At 43.7% G+C, this 18,980-nt stretch overlaps 1 protein-coding gene and 1 long non-coding RNA gene across 3 annotated transcripts in view; one reads left to right on the top strand and one right to left on the bottom strand.

Annotated features, from left to right (window-relative positions):
• The window catches only part of htr2cl1 (5-hydroxytryptamine (serotonin) receptor 2C, G protein-coupled-like 1), a 129,280-nt gene that overhangs the window by 16,989 nt on the left and 93,311 nt on the right, over positions 1 to 18,980 (bottom strand). The window contains exons 6-8 of one of the 2 annotated variants that reach the window (XM_037113298.1): positions 16,811 to 16,977; positions 12,564 to 13,607; positions 753 to 953 (exon numbers count right to left, since the gene is read on the bottom strand). In XM_037113298.1, coding sequence (XP_036969193.1) covers positions 753 to 953; positions 12,564 to 12,978 — 616 coding nt within the window. In that variant the 5' untranslated portion in view covers positions 12,979 to 13,607; positions 16,811 to 16,977. Of the gene's footprint in view, positions 1 to 752; positions 954 to 12,563; positions 13,608 to 15,357; positions 15,447 to 16,810; positions 16,978 to 18,980 lie in introns of those variants that run through there. The other variant, XM_037113299.1, reaches the window with a different exon arrangement.
• LOC119027828 lies at positions 7,281 to 12,627 on the top strand. The gene is made up of 3 exons (XR_005077490.1): positions 7,281 to 7,422; positions 7,579 to 7,769; positions 12,527 to 12,627. It is a non-coding gene; the product is annotated as an uncharacterized LOC119027828 (long non-coding RNA).

The raw sequence follows: 18,980 nt of genomic DNA, 5'->3' as shown, positions 1-18,980 counted from the left end.
CTTTGGCTGCTGCATTAAAATCTGGACACAGCTTTTGAAGATGGTGCTCAGCGGTGAATGCTTGCGTTTAAATTACTCAGATCTTCCGTGTTGCGCGGCCAATCGAGCTTGTGCACTCAAGACTCCCAACAACCCAGCTGAAAAACTTCCAGTTTAGCGCCCGGCTCACTTGAATAGAGATCAAATTATTTAATCTTGGAGCTTCTCTATACTTTCCAGATGCTATTGGACTGGTTTTTCATTTTGTTTACTTGTCAGACTAAGTAGTGAACTCAGACACGAGACAGGACGGGCCTAGGCTAGCTGTTAGCGTGCTAACTTCAGTCAACATCTCTGCAACACAGAACACAGACGTCTCTAACATCAAGTCACCGCTGTTGATCCTTCACACTCTTTTGATCAGTGTAATTAATAGTTTATATATGTTACGTATCGCCCCTTTAAGTCTCTTTCAGGACTCACATTGCCGATAAATCTGGTGTTCTTTCAGTCGAGCTCTGTCGTCTTTATGGATCGATATAAACACAGAAGAAAAGGTCATCAGTACCTCTAAAATCAATCGGCCTCTTCCTCTTGACAGCGACAATGTGAATGACAAACACATGCAAAAACGACCGTTATTGATCAGGCACGATGTTGCTAATTATGGTTGTGACTAGAATTTTTACTTGGTGATTAGGAACCTGCAATCTTTCACACATTAAACTGTAAAAAAAAATATATATATATATATGCATATCGTGCATCCTGACCTATAGATATGGTCCAGACAGCGGCGATCTTCATCATGGCTTTGGTTCTGGAGTTGAAGCGGCTGTGCTCTATGGGGTTGCGGATGGCGACGTATCGGTCCAGGGAGATGGCGCACAGGTGCATGATGGAGGCGGTGGAGAACAACACGTCCAGGTAGATCCAGATCGGACACAGAGCGCTGGGGAGAGGCCAGGCGTAGTCTGGAGGACGGAGAGAGGAAAGAGTTACAGAGAGGTGAGAGTAGAGCGTGTTAGCAGTCCAGTAATACGTATCACATTACGTTCAGGTTACATTTATATGAGCTGACTTTCTTATCAAGAGGGGATGGTTGATGGCAGCAGGAACCACGTGAAGATCATGTTACAACCAAGAAAACCAGGTATTTTAAAGAGATGTAACAACTTTTTCCAGCTGTCTTTGTGGTGAAAAAACTGGATATTCAATGTAAACACAAGGAGCTATGTTTGCTCCAATACAACCAGGTATATTTGAGAAAATGTAAGGACATGTTCCACTTTTTATGGCGACAGAACTGGGTCATTTTAAGGAGGTGTAGGGACATTTTCCTGCCATGGTTATGGATACTTTCTGGAGACATAAGGACATTTTCCTGCAAACTTTTTCAAGATATCCCGACATGTTACACCTATTCATTGTGGCAAGAAATCCATGTCTTCTGAGGGACCTTGCAGACATTTTCTACCTGGCTTACGGAAGAGAAACCAGTATTTTTAAGGAGATGTGGGGGCATTTTCCTGCCATGGTTGTTGGAACAAAATTAGTTATTTTTTTAGAAGGTGTCTGGATGTTTTACCAGCTGTCTTTGTGGTGATAAAACCAGATATTTCTAAGGAGAGGTCAGGACATTTTCCAGTTGTGTTTGTGGCAACAAGCAACGAAACATAATCCGTTCCCAACCCTAACCAGGTGGTTTTTGTGCTTAAACACAACAAGACCCTAAAGACCGAGTTGCCCCAACACAAAAATTGAAACATGAATTTACAATTATGACATTTTGTCTGGCGATTGGGGTGTATGTTACGCAGTATTGAGGTTATTGTACCTTAAGTGTGAAATTGATGGTTTTATTCACTTCAAAGATTACTAGACAGTTTACTCTCAAACGTCAGATGGATAAATATGATCCTTTGTCGTCAGGTGATTCTCTTCCTCTGCTGTCGATACACAGTTTGTCTCTGAGGGCGGTGATGTAAATCTGTCCAATCTGTTCTGAGGGGCCGGGCTGAGTGGATGTCACCAGGGTCGCTGGAGTATGACGGCTTAAGATGCAGCGCGCAGAGGTTGACTAAAATTTTAATTAATTCAGACACATCAAAGCTCACAGCGCAGCGCACTTGACACACACTAAATTCCCCACTTCCCACGAGGAATCAGGTGAAGGCAATAGTTTAACTACAGCATTTACATGGTTTACGAGCATTACCCTGATTATTATGAGAGATGATTAGATCAGTGGTCAGCTGCACGGCTGGAGAGCAAAGGTTAGGATTAGATAATTGGTTTGCCTACACATGATTCCAGCAGGGAGAGGTCGGGTTTAGACACCGACACAGTCATTTATATGTTTCTGAGTGGAGCCAATAAGCAATGGATTAACACAGGGCCATATGGAGGGACGATGAATAAGAGAATAAAGCTGTGCTGTGCCTGAAGGCTTGTGTGTGTGCGTGTGTTTGTGTGAAGTGAGTGGTTCTGGCTTTGTAGACTCAAGGTTCGATGCAGCCTGCTGATTCCTAGATAAATAAGAAAAGCTGGCAAGATAATGACGGGGATATAACAAAAAGGAATGAACGAATAACAATGTCGATTAAGGCTAATTATTAAGATAACTCTGACAGATTAATTTCCAAAATACCGCAGCCACACTGGGTAATTAAGTGGGATGTGAATGCTTCTAATTGTCAACCAACGACTGAGCCAAGATTATACGGCTCAAAGCGTCCTCATTCCTGAAAGACTGACTAGGTAGATGACCAGTGATGACAAACCAAAAAGACATGTATGTTGCTTTTTGTTGCATTATGTTATATTAACTCATGTTAAGTTGTGGTATGTAATGTTTTGTTATGTTGTGTTATGCTGTTATGCACATTTAAAATATGTTATGTTGAGCTATGTTGCATTATCTTGCGTTATGTTGTGTTGCATTATGATATGTTGAGTTATGTTGTGTTGGGTTATGTTACTTTACATTACGATACGTTATGTTGAGCCATGTTATGTTACACTAGTGGTGGAAGTTTAAAACAACTCACTGGCGACTTTCGGTTTCATGCAGGACACCAGTAGTCTTCAAGGTGGTCCATCTAATGCATCTTTCTCCATGTCAGGAGATTTACGCTTTTTATACTAAACCTGACTTCCAATTTTGAGCCTATAAATATTATTACTACCACTTGAAGTCACCATCTAACAGTAACATTACTGTTTTTCTGGTGCAGATGGGCCTTGCTTATTATCAGCATATTAGCATTATCATTGCGACCATGTGAACTTGCTAACATTAGCATTAACCTCAAGGAAAAGCATCTCGAACTGCTACCATGGCTGTAAATATCTGACTGTTTATATAAGGATGGACGGCATAACAGCTCCTTAAAAGGAAAGCTAAAACATCTTAAATTGGTCCTTGCCAGAGGCCCTGTAGTGCCTCGGAGGATCGATGTCTAACACAAACACATTCATGGAAACAACCACACTGGCCTCCGACTTCAGTTTCATTGTTGTCTTTTGAACCATTCCGCTGAAGACTCTTCAGTTTTTGAGCCCACTTACACCTGCATGAGCTGGGTTTAGTGATCCAGTATCTGAACAAAAATTACTCAGAAAAGATGAAGGGCCTTCCTGAAAAGATTTAAAGTTCATGCATGATTCCAGGGAAGAAAGATGCTGCGTAAGTGCCCTCTTGATACATAAAACATGACACATGGTCCAAAGTGCCGGGGGCTGCCCTTAAAGTGGAGAAAACAGGACAGAGTGCTGCCCTCCATGCAAGAAATCCATCTGCACCGAATCAGCTGGCATCCTTTACACTTTTTGTCCCCGTTGCTCGGACAGCCTCCATCACTGATGTACCGGTTCTTTAACCGCAACTAAACTGATTATTCAGCTCCCAGCGTGCCGGCGTCAGACATGCTAACAATGACTAGCCATTATTTCAGTAAAGCTCCGTTGATTCCCCGAGGCTGAAATCCTTTTTCTTTCTCCTGCACCACAGGGAAGTCAAAGGTCACAGCAAGCAACAGTGTGAAACCCTGTAGAGCTGGTCGCGAGCCAGTATCTTGGCTCGGTGCTCTGCGGGGCGAACAGTTTGGGTCACGGGGAATGAAATTAGTCTGTATTATCTCAGCAGTGGGCCAGTGTGTCGCCTGGGACGCCAACACAGCAGCTGAGGTCGCCAACGGAAATACAGCAGGGAGCAAATTGGCAGAGAAAAAATTAATCAATGAGATAACTTTTGCTTAAATGGGGGTAAATGAATTAGCTTGATTGGTGATCTGGATGCTTGGCAGGCTCCAATGATATCCTGGCACCACGAGCAGCAACGCTACACTGGGAATAAAAACACTAAATTGTAGCATATTGAAGCATGTTGCAGTTGAAGAGATCCTTGAAGAATCCCACAAACTCAAAGTCTAATGAAACTGCCATAAATGTTTGATGGTGATTAGTACTTATCCCAAGCAGCCAGATTTCTTTACTATGCATTAGCTGTAAACCAGTGCCTGTAACATTACATTCATGAAGTTAAGTACATTTATTCTCCAGTGCCACTTGGAAGCCGACATTATAGAATATAAACACCCGACACTGGAGGTCAACTCTGCAGATTGCTGCTGCAGTCATGCTGAGGATAAATTCAGAAAAGTAATCACGGGGGAATCGGATGTGATTCCAGGTGTTTATTCCTCCAGGAGCTCCGGCTCTGCACCTGACTCTCTCCTCCAGAGCAGGCCAACAATATTGAAAGTTGTCTTTTACACCTGCCGAATAAAGTTTAACAATTACTCCAAGCTCAGATTGTAGAACAAGAAGAACAATCTTGACTGGGTGTTTACTCCTCCAAAGGCCTTCCAACCCATAGGATCCAGGAGCAGCTGAAACATGGCAAATATCTAATGCTCTGCCTTGAAAGAGAGACCAAAATGTGTGTTCAGCTCTCACTGAATCTCATCGTGGTTCAGAGTTTAGTTAAAACAGAACACTCGAGTTTTCAGAATATCTGGCAAGACGATCTTCGTGGGAACAGATCTTTTCTCTTCCTTCCAAGAGATGTACAGTTTGCTTGTTCCCTGAAGCTTCTCACGTCCGGAATATAAACAAAACTAAAAATAAATGTAAAATGCAACAATCTCAAGAAACTGACGGTGCTCCTGCGCACCTCTGCTCTCTTTTATTTCCAGCTGTGTCAGCTTTCTGAACACGGTACGTACCGCGAGCTCGGCCTCGCTGTGTCTTTCTCCGCCTGCAGCTATTTATATGAACAGTCATTTCTTCACAGAGGACGAGACCTGCGGCCAAACACACACGCACACACACACACACACACACACACACACACACACTCCTTAATTTCATCTCTGATTTGCCGGACAGGACGAGCAGCGTGTATGTGATGCATGAGGAGTGAATCACACGCTTGTTTGTGTGTGTGTGCGCCGAGTGGGAGGCAGCTTGCATAACTTTCTGGAGGTCAAACACTTATTGGGGGCACTGCATGACACACACACACACACACACACACACACACACACACACAGACGCACACACAAGGTGTTACTCAGCTGGCTTGCGGGTGCGTTGGATTTCCTGGTAAATACACTGAGAGACTGAGGTCCGTGCTGGTAAACACTGTTTATAAATGACTTAAACCCTCAATTATAAAGCGGCACTTCGCTTCTTTCACATCATGTCGAAGCGGTGTGTCGGTGACGGTCTAACACAGGGAGATTAAACGAGATTCAAACATATTAACATAATATGATGTTACTGGAGGAGGGTTTAGCGGCTGGAGTGCGTGCTTGAGTGTAGCTTGATGTCGCCTTTGCTTACGAGAGCAGCTCATAGAGACCGGCTCGGCGCTCGGCTGCATCAATTAGGCAGATGATATCTCAGGTTTTAACTGCTTCTGAGACGTAATATCCACGAGTATCAACACCACATTCTCTTGTTGTCATGTAAAAGCTCTTATGCTGCTGTTCTGGGGAGCTTTACCGGATATCTGCTCGTGGTAAGCGTGTAGGATGTGTGACTTGTTTACTTTTAGCAAATAAAAAAAGACTGGAGTTCCAGCGACTGTAGATATAGAAAGTAAGTGTAATGCTCTCTTGTAATGTCTTTTCAGGTGATACACATCTGAGACTAACTTTGGATAAACGTCAGTAAATGCTCGGATAATCTTACCAACAAACTGGACTTTCTCATGAGTTTCACGGCATTTATCACTGTATTATAAACACACAGTACTGGAGTTCAGGCTCTTTCCACCGCTGTCTTTCTTAAAAATGACCTTTTCGACAATATCTCATTGTGGTCAACTGCGACGACATCAGTCAGCGTTCACAATTTGTACAAAGCAAAATAAAAAAATAAAATAATCGTATGTTTCAGTGCTGTACAAAACGAGCGCCACCTCAACCAGCGTCAGGAGCAAAATCCTGTTTTTCAGGGATCCAAATACTTCCTGAACAGCTGCTTTACACAACACTATATAAGAGCACGCTACTTCCTGTCTTGGCACTGGGTTTTGATACTGGATCGGAGATAAACGCAGCGTACGATGCAAGCAGGCAGAGCACATTAATCAACACTTGCATGATTATTAACCTTAAGGCTTCTAATTACATTTTTCCAATTTAAGAGGCGTCTCCCTTGAAGTTTGATGAGTCTGGAATCCGTGCGGCTCTCATATTGTTTCGGGGTAAAGTGTCAGCGAGCCGTCGTCCCGCCTCGCATCGGATTTTATATTACACTTCTCGACAAGCTGGCGTTCCTCTTTCCAATTCATCACAGCGGAGACGACACATTTCGTATCAATCCACTGTCAGGGAGGAAGAAGAAGTCCGGCATCGACGTGCGTGTATGTTTTTTTTTTTTGTTACGTGTGTTTTGCCAGTTTCCAATTTGACCTCCATGCTGAGGATGGCCTCCGGCGCCGGGCTCTGATTGAGTTGGCCCTGAAGATCACACACATTTTTTTTAGGCTGCGTGTTCCCGCGAGTGTGTCTGCGATCTATCCCCATCTTAATTGAGTCCGTAAGATCTCATCTCCCCTCGTCCGCCGCTTCCCTTCCCGCTCATGTTCGTCACCACTCCTCCGTCTTCTGCTGACACCTGATTCCCAACCACTGAAGATTCATAGCTGCCTGTTTGTGTGCTTACATCTGGAGGTGAGATTTATTCTGTGGTGCAGTCCTTTTTTTCTTTTTTTGTGTTTATATCACAGGCTTGTGAATTCCTCGCTTTATATATTAACAGTGTTTTATTATCGCTTACATCACAGAAGGACGAGCCAAGTAAGGAAACGAGCCAAACGACCCTAAATTACATTTGTTTGAAATGGTTCGCTTATCTGGCTTCATTTAAAGGAAAGATCACGCTGTGGATGAGTGGAGGACGTCAAAAAAGAAGAACCAAACCAAACTACAGGTATGACAACACCTTGAGACAGAAGACACCCCACAAATAGATGTCTCGCTACTGAACTGGAGTTAAGAGAAAGTATTTAAAAGATCATAAAGCAGGACCTGGTGTTTTTTTACACCAGAATTAGACGAATCATTCCCCTGTGTTTGATTTCTGCAGGAGTTTTTCGTCCCCCCAGCTCTCACACAATCTGCTCCTGCCAGACATTTCCAGCCATTTGCATGCTGCCCATGACACAATGAGGTCGTGTGTGTTGTGTGTCGCAACACGGCAGCGGCGCGTGAACCCGGCAGAGGTCGACCGGAGCTGCGACATTTACAGAGATTCATCGGAAAAAACACGATTTAAAGGTTAGCATCCGCCGATCAGAGTTCATTCTCATAATTTTAATCAAAGAGGTTTAAATACACTGGTCAAAAGCTGTGTGTGTGTGTGTGTGTGTGTGTGTGTGAGGCTAAAAGGTAGATTAATTACCATCCACATCAGCTTCTATCATGATCGCCGTCATCAGCACCATCATATCGTTAATGATTCATCATAGTGTGAGAACACTCAGTGACTTGTCTGTGTGTGTGTGTGTGTGTGTGTGTGTGTGTGTGTGTGTGTTTGTCTGTCTGGTCTATCACTCAGTCAGCCGCGGGGATCAGTGCAATCAAGTACCCATGTGACGGACAACACTGCTGGTATTGATCCAAACTCTGCTCCTATGTGTTTGCAGAAGGCGGGTGTTCTTTTACCGGTGTGTGTGTGTGACTGACAGACAGACTCTATCTGCCTCATAGTGTCTGTTTGTGTGTGTGTGTGTGTGTGTGTGTGAAGCAGAGAAAGAAAAAGACAGATTTGTCAGTGTGTTTGTTTGAGTGCAACATTGATTAGCGCAGCGGCAATCAGCAATCTGTGTGTGTGTGTGTGTCCGTCGACCATGCGTGGTCAATTAAGCAGCAATCAGTCCATCCAGGTCCTGTTTAGTTTTCCTGGGGGATAATGGCTACAGAGCAGAGACGTGGACGGAGCGAGTTTGGATAGAAAAAAGACGAGACGAGACACGAGAGGGAATAAAGATTGAGGAAAAGGAAGCGTGGACGGTGGCTCTGAAGTGCAAATCACAGCCGTAAATAATAAAACACAAGAGCAAATAGAGTGTTTCTCCTGGTTGAAGTTAATGTGGTCTTGTTTTCTTATTTGCCGTTGTGATTCACACTTCTGAGCAACCGCAGTTTGACCAATACAAGGTATTAAAAGTTACCCAACGACTAACAATCTTTTTAATCTGTATCTTTTTAGTAATATGATTGAATTTTTGATCTATCGTTGTGTAAAACTACAGACACAGACATTAGACCCTCTTCGCCTTCTGCATTCCAACTTCTTTTTCAGACTCCACCTCTTTGTTTTGTATTTGGAATCTTCTTTTTGTTAACAATTTGAAAAGCAAACTCAATGTATGTAAGGGCCTTACAAGTACAAGTTAAGTGATGTCACTTGAGTCCGTATCGGTTCACTGCGAAGACTTCTTGTGCATTCAGATGTTGTTGGAATAAAAAAAAAAAGAGTTCTCATGAGGGAAAAGTCGAGTGATCGCCCCCTTGAGTTGGAACAACCAATCGAAAAATTGGTGACAATATTTGTAGACGACTTGTAGACTTCCTACATTTTGGATTTCAGCAAATGTGTTCGTTTGATGATGTGAAACGTCCAATCACTCAAGTAGAAGATGGGTGGGATTGCTCAGGCAGCCTATCTTCCTACTTTTGCCCCAATTAAACTGAGATATTTCGATGTTTCTCGACTGGAAATGACGCACAGTATTGCCAACGGAAAGAAAGATTCGGTGTGTTTTCCTGCCAGACACGTCCAGCTCCCCGGTGAGATCACCTCTATTCTGGCTCTGTGTAGTAAAACGAGGCATCACTGTATAAATAACTGCTCATTTAGACATCTTTAATCCACCATTCTCATCCATGACGCTCTTTCAAAGCGAGCAACAGGAATGAAAATGGAAACAGGGTGACGGTCTTAAAACAGCCCACCGTGTCACTGCTGCTTTTGTTTCCTCCCTTCTTCAGCCTTCACACCGCCTCCGTACATCTAATGTGAAATTATTTGTACGTCCTTTGCTTGACCTCAGATTAGCTCTGCTGACTGCTGAGCTCTCGACCTCTCATTGATCCCCACTTTAACCTTTTGACCCCTCTCATCCTTGAGTGTTATCCCTCCACTCTCAGCACAGTGACGTCAATACACGTTGACGGATCAACTCTCATCATCATCATCATCATCATCATCATCAAACTCTCCACAACTCCGAATGAAGACGATGAAGATGCCATCCATGCTGACTTTTTCTGGATCTGTCTTCCTCTGCTGTCACACACGTTTCCATCCTCCTCTTTGGCTAATACGCCGTCACTGTTTGCACTCAGTTAATAGAAATGTGACACAAAATGACTAGATGTGACAGCGGCTGATAAACGAGAGGGCCTCACATTAACGTCACCATCAGACGCACACAAGCTGATACAATAAAAAAAAAAAAAAATCAGCACCAACCGATTCTAAACCTCAATTTTTCTAATTTCTTCACAGCGACATATTCATATTTGGCCCGACTCTGCAGTCAGCAGACTGCAAATGACATGTGCTCTGTCATCCTCCGCCGTCATGTTCTCACACCTCATCAAATGAACTACATATGTGATGGAGGCTGAAAATAAATGACTAACCATTGAGACAGATTCTCATATAGATAGATTGGCTTTTTCAAAGTTAGTTGAAGATTCAAGAACGATTTTGCAACAGGGGTGTATAATGAGAGCCGGGATTGCTTTAATTATCCATCCATCTTTTGCTTCTTTGGGATCGGGTTGTGATGGGAGCAGGCTGACAATTCCAGCTCCTCCTTAAGGACGCATAATCCCTCCAGCGAGGTCTGGACCTACCCGGGGGTCTCCTCCTTGTTGAACGTGCCCAAAAAACCCCTCAGGGGAGGCATCCTCAGCTGGCGCCGTTCAACATGAAGGAGCAGCGGATCTCCTGCGATCTGCCTCCAGATGTTCGAGCTTCTCATCCTATCTCGAAGGAAGAGCCCAGGCAACCTACAGAGGAAGCTCATTTCGGCGGCTTGTATCCACAATCCATTTTACTGTCACTTGTGAACCTGAGAGGCTTTGACTGCTTTGCTTGGGGCAGCACCTCACCTCAACCCAGAGGCAGTAATCCATCATCGCCTGGCAGAAAACCACAACCTCAGACTACTCTCAATGCATGCTAAAGGTCAGAGTCTGATGAAGAGAAGACCCTGGTACCCCATACTCCTGCAGTACCAAATACAGGACTCCCCTGTACGTGGATTAGTGAACTCCCATCACCACCCCAACAAAACAGCAAGCCTGAAGAACTGATTGTGGCATTATACCGCCATAAACTGAGGTGAAGCAATCGGTCCTTTCCATTACCCTGGAAGAAACTTTGCTGGGGAGCGCGAGCAGTGTGAATCTCTGATTATCTGGGATTAAATGGGAAGAGAGTCAGCCGAGACAGTTTATCAGTCTCGAGATCCTTTTCAGCATTTCATGGCAAATCTGATCCAAAGTTTATCGCTCCGAGCTTGTTGCAATGATGGAATGTCCTCTTCTCTTTAAACAGCCCAATAAATCAATCAAAAGGTAAGCTGCAGGTAAGAAAAGAAAAAAACCTGGATACCATCATGAAACTGCTCTGAGTTCTTAGAAGTAAGAAATGTGGACAAAGACAAGGATTACTGTGCTGAAAACTGCTCTCACTTTCTGCTGTGTGATCAGCTCTGCGATGCTGAGATTTTCAGGTACGCAGTGAGAAACGGACTTCTCCTTTGTGGTGTAAATGCAGAGAGCTGGCTGGAAGTGTTAGAGGACGACAGCCTTTCTTTAATTCAATGTTTTTACTCAACATTGGAAAAGAGACTCAATACACATCCCACCACATAACAGCCCGACTTCCGATTAAACTAATGTGGGCGTTCATGCGGGATCCTGGCAGGGATACTGTAAGCAAGAACAGCAGTTGATCGCTGATATGATATTGCAATCATCAAGTCGGCATCCTCCGGCTCTGGAAACACTTGCAATATCTCAGTGTGCAATGTCTGAGAGAAGCAATAATTATTTCAATAATTGCAGAGAAAAATGTTTTGAAGTAATGACAGGGCCCGTGTCACACAGTGTGATGGCAACAGCTGTTGGGTGGGTGGGTGGGGGCCCGAGATCAGGGGCAGGAACCGGCAGCGGAGATTGTTTAAATATTGTTGCATGTGATTTATAGGCATGCAACCCTTTTCATGACTCATGTAAGAAGGTGTAAAGAACAAAATCAATACAACCTTTTATGCTGTTTTTATATTGAATAGATGATTAGCCTGTCAGCCAATCAGATGTCCCAGACTGATAGACAGAAGTGTTATGACTGACATTGAATTTAGCCGTTTTGTAGCGTTTCTTTGGCAAACCAGAGAAATATTTTGGTAGAATTTGGAAGTTGTCATTGCAATTGTTCAGATTTCATGGTCAACTGAATACTGGATATCTTTGTGTGTTTCTGCCTGAAACTTGTTTCCAACATAGAGCAAACCCAGGGACAGAAAAGGGCTTTTAAAACAAACTTTTTTGCACCTTTCTTTGACTTTACAGCTAGAAATGAAACATTTAAAGAGAGGAAGTTCAACAAAAAAGGCACATTTCAGTGGATATGGGATTTTCTACTAAGAAGCTGCTATTGAATTATTTTAACCACATTAGCGACAAGGCACTAGAAACTGGATAAATTGCCATGGAAGACGATAATTCCTGAAGATCTTAGTGATCCCTTGACTTTTCATCCAGCACATTCACCAGGTCAAGGTTTTCACCTATTCTGTTAAACATTGGGAGTCTCCAGAGGATGAATCCTAGTAACTTTGGTAATCCTCTGACAGTACAACAATTAGATGATTGCTATGAAACTGACATTATTGCCTTTTTCAATATAATGTCTACAAACAGATATCTAAATATCTGCTTTTATCTGACAATATAGACGTTTAAATTGTGAGAAATGAACATTTTCTTCTATCGGTTTCTATTTTACATCTCAGTTAAATCAGATGTTCTTTGTGGGTTGTCAAAACTCACCATAGAGGATGTTGATGAGGGAGATCGGCATGACCAGGATGCCCACGAGCATGTCCGCCACGGCCAGTGACCTCAGGAAGAAGTTGGTGGCGTTTTGGAGCTTCTTCTCCAGCGACACCGCCAGGATCACCAGGATGTTGCCACCGATGGTCAGCGCGATGATGACCAGTATGAGCAGCGCCGGCCAGTTCTTCTCCTTCATCACCGCCCTGGTGACGGACTCCTGGGTGAAATTGTCCAGCCCTGCGCTCATGGCTGCCGCACCTCCAACGCTGCCTCCAAGCCCTATGCCCCATGACAGGGATTGGTTGAGGTCCAGGGGGTTGTTGCTTGGCCAAGCCATCCGACTTCCAACCTCTAGGGAAGAGGTGGTGGTGCTGAACCCGCCAAGAAGAGCTCTTGCTGGGCCTCCCATCACAAACAGAGACCCTCACCCTATCGGTGGTTGACAGAGGGAGTTTTAATTCACCTTCTTCAGAGGGAAGAAGAAGGTGACGTGAGAGATGAGCTCAGCATTGAGACAGACTTATCTGAAGAGTTTTGAAGTTTGTTGGTCGATGGAAACAGGATCTGGGGAAGGGAAAAACAGAGGACAAAACTCTGGGGATTGGGAGTGAGAGGGAAGAGGGGATTAGGGGGAAACAAGCTACAAGTGCTCTTGATAATATTCCAATAAAGTCTTGCTAGCTGCAAACAGCCTCCAATTGTTCCCTGAAGTCCGAATCTCCCATTTCTTGCCAATAGGTCATTGGCGACGATTTCTAAATGTGTGCAATGAGCCAAAATGTCCCGTTATGCTTTGTGGTGTTCAGTCACATCCACCTCTTGATCGAAGATGGAGTTTAAGAGTTTTCGACTGAGAGTTTAAAACTGGCTTGCTAAAATCCATGGTTGCTTCCTGCTCCCGTTGCCAGATCTTCACCAGCTCGTTTGACGATCGATCAGTTGTAGTATCTGCATCCAGCTGACGACCATCTGCTGTTCGCGGGATGTGTCCAAGGTGTTGCGAGCGTCTTTCAGGCCAGAGCTGGTGAACAGGTTGATCTGTGGAAGAAACCAAACGAAACAAGAGCGATCAGATCGTTTCTTTTGAACTTCCTGTTTGCGCAGTTTGTCCTCACCTTGTCATCCGTCATCAATTTAACCAATCAGCCGTTCCTCTCTTGCATCTACCTCGCGGTATTAACATCTCAATGCCGTCAATACATACATTGATCTCTCCAGCCTTCCGTTTACCCTCCGTCATCCTTTCTAATCAGTCCTTTCCTGTAAGACTTTCGAATAGTTTCCTTCAATCCTACTCCCTAACGTACTTTTTTGTGCATTTTTTCAATCTCCCCCTCCCTTTCTTTTTTAACCCTTCTTTGTTTATGTCTTCTTCTCTTGCCAGGCTATTTCATGGTATTGTCTTCACTCCTAATAAAAGTGTAGCAGGGAGACGGACTGCCAGTGTCACACACGTTACAGTCGTTTAAAATAAACTAAGAGGAGATAAAGTGAAACGGAAGCTTTGATGTTTGTACCCTCACATCGCAGTGTGTGTGCAAAAAGTACAGGCTGTCCTCTCTGTTTACCTTCGCCACTCTGACGGCTTAGTGATTTAGCACCTCATAAATGTCTTCAAGGATATGTGGAGGAGTCAGAGTGTACTGAATGTGTGTGAGAGTGTGTGTGTGTGTGCATGTCCTCACATATAACAACCAGCAAGACAGAGCGTGAAAGGCGGCGAAAAGCCATGTTTTTGAGAACGTGTGGGCAGATGTTTAAGAATGAAATGTGAGTGAGTGTGTGTGTGTCCATACGTGTGTTCGTGTGTGTGTGTGTGTGTGTGTGGAGATGAAAAGCCAACACATCTCCAGACGGACACAGGCCTCCAGCTGAGATGGTTCGGTGGGCGGCGAGTTTACGCTAACATCAAGCAGCAGCACTCTGAATCTGTGTGTGCATATCTGTCTCAGCGCTACGAGCACAATCAAACATTTATTTATTTTTTTTAAATCCCTGCTTTGCATTTTTTGTCCTTCCTCCAGCCTGTGTGGGCACGCTAACATTTGTGTTGTTTAATGCAAATCTATTACATCTGGATGCGCGACTGCTTTCATCCGCGCCGTTCTGTTTGTATAAATGACTGTGCATGCATAAATGAATTGACTAGGTGTGATTGTGTGCAAACACAATGCTTAATTCAGATTATTCATGCGTGCGTGGGCAGATATATTATGTTATCTGCTACAGAGCCTCAAATCTAAATGACAGCTTAATAACAGCAAAGCAGCCCATACATTATGAAGTGGTGGAAAGAGCAATCAGATGATTTAAGGGTTTCATATTGTGGAAAGCGAGATTGCCAAGTCACTTTTGATTATAAAGCGACATGCATCTTGCTGCTACATAAATACTGTAAAGGCATAAAAACGCCTCTCGTAATTTTCAATCATTTATAGTGCTGCTCACCCATAACTTCAGCTTCTAAGAGCCTACTTTTCTCCACATGGTCGAGTCTATATCTTTACTGATTAACGGAGGCTGCAAACCCAGACTTCTTATCAGGATTCATTGATTACTTGTCCTGTCTGTGCTTGAAAAAAAAACATTTGGCGCTCCGCAAAAGTCAATAAAACCGAATAGGGGAGTGAGCAAAAAACTAGGGCCTTTAATGAGATTGCTGTTAACATGATTCTGCATAATGGTAAACAACATTATAATGAGGTCTGGGGTTGAAAATCAGCCATCCTGTGACTTTAAAAATGAGAATACGATAATGAGGAATTATACGGCGGCGCTTGTTTATCACCTTTGCACCGCTCGGTGCGTAACAGACGGGCTGCTTCCTCTCAGAGCATCAACATAGTTCACAGGAAACTAAACAGCACGGCAGGCGAGCCGTTTAACCCCGCCGACAGAGCAGCGATGCATCACAGAGACGTGGAGAGGGAGAGGAGACGAGGACGAGGACGAGGACGAGGAGGAAGGTTAGAGGAAGAGAGGTAATGACGATAACGAGCTTTTTCCATTCAGTCGTATGGTTTTAGCCTCAAACTTGGCATGGACGCACACATTTCATCAGCGTCTGTACACGTGATCCGCGGTGTGTCAAGGCTAACCAGTCACGTCATCCGTAGGTTATAATTGCCGTTGTGACCGCAGAACATTCGCCACCTCACGTCTCTCGGGGAGCCGCGAAAGGATCACGCCGTGGAAGCCGAGTGAAAACGCCGCCCTCGCTTTCACTTCTCGCCGCGGGGGGGACAAATTGCTGCCGTGCTCGTTGTTTGCTTAAGCCATTTCTGCTCGCTGAGATAAAACAGCGGAGGGTGGCGGGGAAATGGGATGGAGGGATTTTCTTCTAAAAGGCAAACAGTGCAAAACTGCTTCTTTGTGTGATCCGAAGCTTAACATGTAAAGGTTTATATGTCAGATACACAAACACCAACCAACAGCTGTGAATGTTGGTAATGAATTAAAAGCCAACAACAGCACCTCATATATTTAAGTCTTTCTCAGTTTCACTACTCAACATGTGCTTCTTTTGCTTTGTTGGACGCAGTTAACAGATAGTTGTTTATGCGACAGTTAAAGGTATCTATATTAAGACGTATAATACACTGATAGAGTAAAGCTACTCTATAATTTAGGGCTCCTTAAATCTTACTCAGACTTGCTACTCATTTTCAATAATGTTAATTTCATTGTAACAGCGTGTCGCCTCCAGGCAGCAGTCAAGTTGCTGTTTCTGAGTTACTGCGTTACACAATGTCCAGAACATGTTTTTTTGTCAGATTATCATTATGTCACAGTGAAGTTGAACATGACCCTCAAAATCTAATGAGTTCATCTGCGAGTCCAAGTGGACATTTGTACCAAATTTGAAGAAATTCCCTGAAATCGCTAATGAGATATCGCGTTAAAAACAAAATATGAACCATTAGAGAGCGGAACGCTGGCGGGGAGGCAGCTAGCTGGTTAGCATGCTCATTTCAGATAACGTCGAAAATCTCAAAACATTACATAGACGTCTCTAGAATAACGTTTACAGAAAGTACTTTAAAGCTTCTTTAGTCTGAAATATTGAGCACTTCGAACATCTGTAGGTGTTGCAAACAAAATGTTTGTGCTTTATAAAATGGTAGGAGCAAAAGGCAGTAAAGGAGAATAATGTAGCTGCAGCAGCAGAGCGAGACAGAGAGGAAACAGAGGCAGAGTGCAAAGAGAGACACATGCCAGTATCAGCAAATCTGCTCACTTACTTCTCCTCACCTCCCGATCGATGTGCCTGACCTTTGTCGCCGTTTTCCATTACCGCCGGCAGTGACCCTTTCCGACGCAACCTCTCCCTTTCTCTCCCGCTTTATCAATCCCTCTGTCATCTGTCACTCCACACCTCCGGATTGAGGGATCAGCATCCTCCATCTGCCTGCGGAGAAAAAGGGAGGGAGAGGATGAAAAAAATAAAAAATAAAAAATAAAAAAAAAGAAGAAGAGACTTTGACTTTTTGATGCTCTTTTGTGAAACATTTCAGATCAAAAAACACGGAGGTCAGAAGTGACTGAAAACCTCCTGGAACCACAGCGGCTCCTACACACACCCACACAGCAGGAAACAACAACAGCAACATAACCGAGTGTGCCGTCAATCTGCCGTTTCTTTCATCCAATACGAGCACACCGACATGTATACAGAGCTTACGTTTAACCATACCTTTTACTGCTTTAGACAAAGCAGCCTTGTCTCCTGTCTTTAAAGATACAGACGATGGCTGTTAACATCATTCTTTAAATTGAACGATAAAGAAACTCAGTTCTCATGTCACAGAACAGAACAAGCATCAGTTTCTAGTTTTACTTGTGGGGGTTTCATTTCAGGCTCCTACTCTGTGTTTTCCTCTCATCCAAACATTATGAAAGCACACACTGTCACCAGGGGATTTCCGAGCAATGTGTTTGCAAGATGTCCAAAAATCGCATGAAGCCCCCGTGGAGGTGTTCCTGCACTACAGAACGTGACACTATCATGTATTAAAACAACAGTTTGTGCCCCGGGATGGAAAGTGATGCCCCCCCGGCCCCAGTGCGCACGTTCAGAGTATGGGATTGTGTTGTCCTGTCACAGGGGTCATTTTCATCAGTGCAGCCACTAAGCCACGAGGCCTCCTAATGGACTGCACAGATGGAGCTCCATTACAGGAGCATGAGGGATGGACTGGGTGGAGTGTGTGTGTGTGTGTGTGTGTGTGTGTGTGTGTGTGGGGGGGGGTGGATGGATGGATGGATGGATGGATGGTATTATAGAAAGATGCAGAAAAAACAGGATACAGGAGAAAAAAAGGTTGAAAGATTGACAAGAAAAACCTCCAAAAAACACAAACATAAATCATTTTTCTTTTTTTTTTCTCCACTACAAACGCTCTAAAGACATGATGTGAGCCAAATAAAGTAAGATGTGAGTATTTTTAGCTCCAGGTTTCCAGTATGGAGATAAAATGCTTCAGCAAAGGCAAGTATCATCGACATAACATCAGGTATCATCAACGTAACATCAGGTATCATCAACGTAACATCAGGTATCATCGGCGTAACATCAGGTATCATCGGCGTAACATCAGGTATCGTCAACATAACATCAAGTGTCATCAACGTAACATCAGGTATCATCAACGTAGCATCAGGTATCATCAACGTAACATCAGGTATCATCAACATAACATCAGGTATCATCAACGTAACATCAGGTATCATCAACGTAACATCAGGTATCATCAACGTAACATCATCAGTAGTGCCAATAAAGAACACTCTAGTAGAAAAAATATAATTTGGAAAATCCCAAACTAGCTGTTTCCTTCTGGGCTTTCTTTAGTATACAGACAGTCTGAAGGTATTTAGAGGCTTATTTAGAGGCTTGTGAGCTTCATATTGCTACAAGTAAAATTGCATTAATTGAGCAGTTTGTGTATTTACAAGAGCCTCCAAAGACGTCCAGCTGTTGCCGGATTATTTACAACCTCAGACTCATTTTTCAGCCTTTTAACGCAGACATCCCTCTGGTTATTTAGTCTCTGCAACTCATTTATTGTCAAATATGTATCTTTAAAAAAAATGTGTGGAACAAAACTTCCAGCAGAATCGTGATGTTCAGATGAGAGTATCAGAGAAGAAAGCGGGGGGGATCAAACACAGAGTTAATGAGATATGGGGATTGTGAAATCAAAACTGTGGTGTCACAACTTTTCATTAGAGCAGCGACGGAAAGTCAATATCGGACTTACCGTCTTTTAGTTTGAGAGAGGGAGAGAGTAGGTTTTTTTTTTGATTGGTGTTTACTGAACCAAACTGGAGGAGGGAGAAAGGCATGAAGAGAAATCGAGAAGGACAGTTGATAAGACAGAGAGGTACAGGGCAAGAGAGAAAGAGGGAGTG

This window comes from Acanthopagrus latus, chromosome 10 (assembly GCF_904848185.1).
Source record: "Acanthopagrus latus isolate v.2019 chromosome 10, fAcaLat1.1, whole genome shotgun sequence".
In the NCBI taxonomy this organism is placed as follows: Eukaryota; Metazoa; Chordata; class Actinopteri; order Spariformes; family Sparidae; genus Acanthopagrus; species Acanthopagrus latus.
The sequence above is the reverse complement of the archived record's forward strand: the minus strand, read 5'-3'. Positions and strand labels throughout refer to the sequence as shown.